A 6,000-nucleotide genomic window follows, 5' to 3' on the forward strand; every position below is an offset into this window, starting at 1 on the left:
GCCGAGAGGATTTGTCGCCCGAAATCTCGTGGTTTACTTTAAAATATTAAAGAATCTCTCGGAAAGAGAGAAAGAGCGTGGTGAGCGCTCATACAAATCGCCGGTTTACCATAAGAATCAGATCGGGCAGTATTCGTCCGGGGTTGCTTTTCGTCAATACTTGATGCGAAACGAGCCACTTATGCGGATCGCGAACTGCGTTTCACTCAATAATGCAACGCCTTCCTCGTAAATCGACCGTTTCAAAACGACTGTTTCGGTGACACGATGAAATTCCGTAGTCTCCAAAATTTATGAACCTTTCGTTCCTCTTTCTTTTGCTTATATATAGCGAAAAGTATGATGCGTTCTTAATATCTCGCTTTATATACTGAAGCTATTTCTGACTATCCTCTTTTGCGGCTATAATTCTCTTACATAAGTTACGTTTGTGTGCTCGATAAATATTTGGCTATCCAATTATCACCGAACCCCAATATTCGGAACGTAGGGCGAACCCTTTTGTGCTGCACTTTTTCGTAGCTTTCGCAAATCCTCAGGGACAACGATTGCGAAAAATTTGATTATTATTTTGTGTCTGTTAGCGGCTTTTTCTGAAAATCGTATTTTTGAAATGTTATAAACGTCTGAACATTTATATAATTTAAACTTAATATTAATATACAGAGAACGTTAAAGTGAATATTAATTAATATTTTACAATTTGCAACTAATTTTAACGACAAATTGTTTTTGACGAATCTGCAATCCGAGGGTGCTTGACTGATTTCCGATTTCTTGTGATTTCATACGATTTTAACGTGATTTTAAAGTGATTTCTAATTTTTTTTTATATTATTTGAAATGCTTTCAAACAATTTTGTTTGATTTTAGATGATTTCAAATAATTTTAAGTAATTTCATGTTTAACTATGTAATTTCAATTTGATTTCTTAAAGATTTGATGTTAAAATGACTTCAACTGTCATCTTCTAGAACTGTCAAAGTCTTCTAATTTAACTTTATTTCAATGATGGGTTGATTTCATGAGTAAGTAGCCCTTCGCTGCAAGGTTTTTCTGCAAAAATATCAAACTATTTTTTTTGTAAAAAAAAAGCATTGACTACACATTTATAATGCAACAAAATTAAATTTGTAATTAAATTTATCGTCCGCGTTCTTTTGTACTCGATTGACAGTTATCGTAACTATAATTGCAGCGTGCTACAAGAAGCGAGATAGCAATGTTCTGTGACGCGAATCTACGTCCGGGGCGAAGGTGAGGAGATAATTTTTCGCGGTAGATCAGACTAAACCTTTTTGAGAGGGATATTTCCGAGACGCAAAAGCACATGAAGAGCTTCAATTGTGATTTCACGAACGAGGACAGAACGATACCCATGGCGAACAGCGGCCACGGGATCGCCGTTAACGGTGTAGGAGCTCCTGGTACGGGCACCCTGTCGAGGGAGGAGAGACGCAGGCGAAGAAGAGCCACCCAAAAGTATCGAACCGCACACGCTACACGGTAAGACCACGATAAGCGTAGAATCGAAATTTCGCTGCAAAGACGGACGAAGACAAAGACGAGGAAGCAAAGAAATATGATTGCAAAGAAACCGCTTATGACATAATTCTTAATCGTATTATATACTTTAAGAATTACAAGAGATTCCTCAAATCTGGAATTTTTTCAATGAAATTTAGAAAAATTCTTCACTGACTGAAATCATTCTTTAATATTTTTCATCCTTAATATCATTTCAAATAACTTTCGCCTTTTTCTAATTTGAATTATTCAGTAAAAATCGTTGAAAAATTTGATTTTTTATAGACTTTAGTAATGGGCAGAAAGCTGCAACATTTTTCTTGATATCTAAAAAAACTTGTGACTTTAGAAAATTTTAATTTTATCAAGACAACTTAATCATCCTTATACTAGCAGAATTTATTCCAGCGTTTTAATCGATACATCTCTTATGTTTTCATTGACGTCACAAGTTTTCAATAATGCGCTCTCTCATACCCTATTGAAAATGATATCCGTAGAATTTGTTCTAATTTAAAAAATGCTGCAGTATCATGTGTTTGAAATTTTTTCATACGCGAAGGAAGGATCGCTGCTTAAAGTGGATAATGTTTATCTCGTCAGGGAAAGAGTCAGAGTGGAGGCGTTCAATTTGGCGTTTGCGGAATTGCGAAAGCTGCTGCCGACGTTGCCGCCGGACAAGAAGCTCTCGAAAATCGAAATTCTTCGGTTGGCAATCTGCTATATCGCTTACCTGAATCACGTACTCCAAGCTTGAACTCGCATACTCCGATGAGCAGAGATAGAAGGCTTAGAAAACTGCAACGTTTTCTTCATTATCATCACGTGCTGGCCGGAACGCGGACCGACCGTTTTTCTAAAATTTTAAGAAACGTTATATTTGTACAGATAATTTTTTAAATAATCTCCTCTCGGGGGAGACCAATTATTTTTTTCATTTTCGATTTCTGGCTGGATCCTCAAAATGCCCGATCGATTGACACATTTAAAAACGATAAACGAAGGAACATGTCATTGTTTGATACATTCAACAATCGTTGAAGATACAACCGTTGTCGATTGTGAATTGCATTAACTGTGCAGAGTCACATCGTTTATCGGGCGACGTACTCGTCAATATTCTCGAATCTATCCGATTCCGGCGGATTAGTAGGCCACCTCGGGACAATGGAGGGGCTTCCCATGGGACCGCTATCCCTTCACGTACCTTCAAATTCTCCTACTACCCTCGACAGTCATCGTCCGGCCGCGTATCCGATCGTTGTCGATTATACGGCGTACGAGCTTAAGTGAAAAAGAATGGAATTGCCGACGAGAAGGCCAACTTCACGGATCGTCGCCTTGCGCCACTCTCGTTTCCCGGGTTCTCTGCAAATGCGATTGTGCGAATCGAGCCGCTCGGAGATCCGCGTGAGATTGATTGTCCTTGCGAACTAAACTGGCTTCCCTGCGAAAAAGAAAGCGCAGATGAATTAGAACAGGAAGAAACTCATTTTTGTCGAACTAAATACCTAATCTTCAAAATGGTCTTAACATTTTTTTTTAGCTAAAATTAAGGCAAAAAACTGCGTACTTTTTTTTATTTGACAAATTAAAACTGAGACTTTTACTGCTTTAATGCAAATTTATTTTGAATGAGAGAAACAAAATACAATATCCAATGAAAATGCAATTTGTGACATTTGAAGCAAAGAATTTTTTATTTGTTTTCAAAGATCAAGATGTAATTAGCTAAGTCGTTTGGATTGTTTCATTTTGGCCAAAATCAATACTTCATAGACAACGCTAACACACGAGTTCCTCTTTCATCAAATATGTAAAGAGATATGCGGTATAAAACGGACGAATGGCAATGACAATGTTAATACAGGTAAATGATCATACAAAAAGGTTTATCCTCACGTATGTTCATTTTGCGGACAAGCCAATTAAGAGGCGATCGATAAAGCAAATATATATATATATATAGGTGATTTGTTAATTCGTTTGCCATTTTATTAATTATCTCTTATATATAATTATCGGTTTTACAAATAAATGTCGACGATAATAAACGAAAATTATACTCTTCCCTCAATAATTTTATAGTGTACCGCAAAATATTCTGTGCAATGTGGAATGTTAATCCAATACGCCCGCAAAGAGATTTCACGACGTGTGATTCTTTTCGTTCCTTCACAAATTAAAACAGTTGAGCCGTTATTATCATAATCGTTCAAACGAAACATACGTTTCCTAAATATTACAGAGAAATTTGATCCGCTGAGTACACGCGCACCGAATGGCATTGACGTTCTTGGTGTTCGGTACGCGCTGCAATGTATGTAAGTATTTAATTAGTAATCGATTATGAGTTGTGACTGTACTACATATTCGATAAGAAATAAATTACGAGGGAAGACAACTCTCACGCTTATCTTTAATTTATCTCATTCTCCGCCCGACTTTCCTTTTCTGTTTGTTGCATTGCTCAACTATTTTTCAGGAATAAGCAGCTCTTTCAACGTAAAAAATTCCCCACGAGGGAGAATAACAGTTTTTATACAAAAGTTGCAACGTTTTGTGCAACAATTATGCACGTTCTTATTTCCTCGGTGCGTTTTTGGATTTGCTAAGCAACATGTAACAAATACACAAAGTGGCACCATTGATCCATCTCGTTTTCACCTGGATATCCCTCGTGCATCTGCAACGTACTCAGCAACGACCACGTGCGTCTTCCGCGGACAATGTGTTGTCGCTGATCTCGGATGGTATCTTATAACGTTATTCGCATTAAGGGAATAAAATACGATCCCTGCGCGCACGTTTGTACAACAAATTACTCATTGCTTTGCGGGCAAAGTTGACTCTTTTTATAGGTATACTATATGATCGCTTCAAAGGCCACCGAGGGACTCGTTTGCGCACGTTCGTTTAACACACCCGCGTTCATAATAACCGTTTATGCTCAAGTGTGCTCTTTCGACCACCGAAGGTGGATCATTGACTTGCGAAAGAAGTGAACAAGGAAAAGCAGGAAGAAGCGAAGACAAACAGTGAATCACATCGCGTTGCCCGATTTGACATCAACTATTTTCGCATAGTTGATCGCGAAGTATAGCACATTGCGTAATTTAATATTTATATACGTGCGTGATATTATATATACGTTGGTATTATTTAATTAAATATTATATTTTAATTACATGGCAAGTGTAATTAATATAATTACTGCTGGAATTATAACACGCTTTTGTAATTAACGCTGGACGCAAGAAGAATTTCGTTCGAATAAATTGAGAAACAGATCGTGCGAAAGAGAGAGATCCGACGAGATGAAGCTATTTGCGCGTCCGAAATGCTTCTCCGAGGCGGTAGCATTGGTGACAAATCTCAACTATCTTTTCGGACTTCGTATTTTTGAGTATCCTTCTGGTCACCCAAGACCTTTACTCAGCCTGATCTATCTTCTGTTTATGTACGGTTTGTATTGCGGTGGCTCGTTGCGCGTGGAACAGGCGTATTACGCAAACGTTAGACTGATGAAGCTGGAATACGTTCTATACGGAGTATTGTCGTACGTCATTGTTATATCCGTGATACTCAAGATGTTATTGGGCTGGTGGCATACGAAGGTGAGGTGAATGAAACAATGCACGATGTCTCATGAGCGATTGTTATACCTCAGTCATGATATACAAGCTGTTTATAGTTTTAAGATAAAATTTATACCTACCGACTATGCGTCTGTAGGTATAAATTAAAATATTGTAAAATATTGTAAAATATTGAAAATATCTCTCTAAATTTTCACTCATTTGATGTGAGATTCACTCCAAAAGAGTGAAAATTCACTCCAGAAAATTTAGAGAGATCTAAATTGACATATGTAAAATATTGAAAACATCTAAATTGACATTTGCAGAAATTCAAAGTTTGTCACAAAAAGATCTTCGAGATCGACGAAACTTTGCGAAAGCTTGGATTGTCGCCAAACTATAACAGAATATATTTCGCGACGATCGGAACGGTAATAACCTGGATTACAGGCTCCTTCATTATGTGCATCGTGGTTTTCATTCACTTAAAGATACGCACGGATATGTTTAATTCAATTTATATTGTATTGGAATATACGTATTCGGTAACTGTCAATGCTATTAACGTTTTCGAATTCTATATATTTGTAAGGTATGTAAATTGATAACAATTCAGAAATTTACATATTTATCAGATGCACTTTCTAATTAAGTTGTGAAAAATTAATTGTCTCTATTGTTCTGCTTAACATGACTTATCACACATGATGATACGTTGATTTTATATTGATATATGTATATAGGTTCGTATTCAGAAAACGTGCTAACACACTATATAGTTTACGTTACTTTAGAATTTCGGAGGTAAAAGCGCGCATTCATCGATAAAGCGCGTTTTGAATACGGATCATAATCTTTTTTATACTTTCATTTCTATAATAATATCGTTAG

At 36.8% G+C, this 6,000-nt stretch overlaps 2 protein-coding genes across 2 annotated transcripts in view; both read left to right on the top strand.

The window, feature by feature from the left end:
- The first annotated feature begins 977 nt into the window (after window positions 1-977).
- Window positions 978-3,924, top strand: LOC105448597 (helix-loop-helix protein 1). Its single transcript, XM_011687263.1, has 3 exons — window positions 978-1,029; window positions 1,200-1,507; window positions 2,132-3,924. The coding sequence occupies exons 2-3, from the start codon at window positions 1,332-1,334 to the stop codon at window positions 2,283-2,285; spliced, it is 330 nt and encodes a 109-aa protein (XP_011685565.1). The 5' UTR covers window positions 978-1,029; window positions 1,200-1,331; the 3' UTR covers window positions 2,286-3,924.
- Window positions 3,925-4,672: 748 nt separating this feature from the next.
- The window catches only part of LOC105448726, an 8,624-nt gene continuing 7,296 nt past the window's right edge, over window positions 4,673-6,000 (top strand). Inside the window, exons 1-2 of the mRNA XM_011687469.1 lie at window positions 4,673-5,145; window positions 5,436-5,701. Of these exons, the coding sequence (XP_011685771.1) occupies window positions 4,846-5,145; window positions 5,436-5,701 (566 nt within the window). The 5' untranslated portion in view covers window positions 4,673-4,845. The remainder of the gene's footprint in view (window positions 5,146-5,435; window positions 5,702-6,000) is intronic.

The sequence above is a fragment of the Wasmannia auropunctata genome, unplaced genomic scaffold (assembly GCF_000956235.1).
Source record: "Wasmannia auropunctata unplaced genomic scaffold, wasmannia.A_1.0 LD336083.1, whole genome shotgun sequence".
NCBI classification, from domain to species: domain Eukaryota; kingdom Metazoa; phylum Arthropoda; class Insecta; order Hymenoptera; family Formicidae; genus Wasmannia; species Wasmannia auropunctata.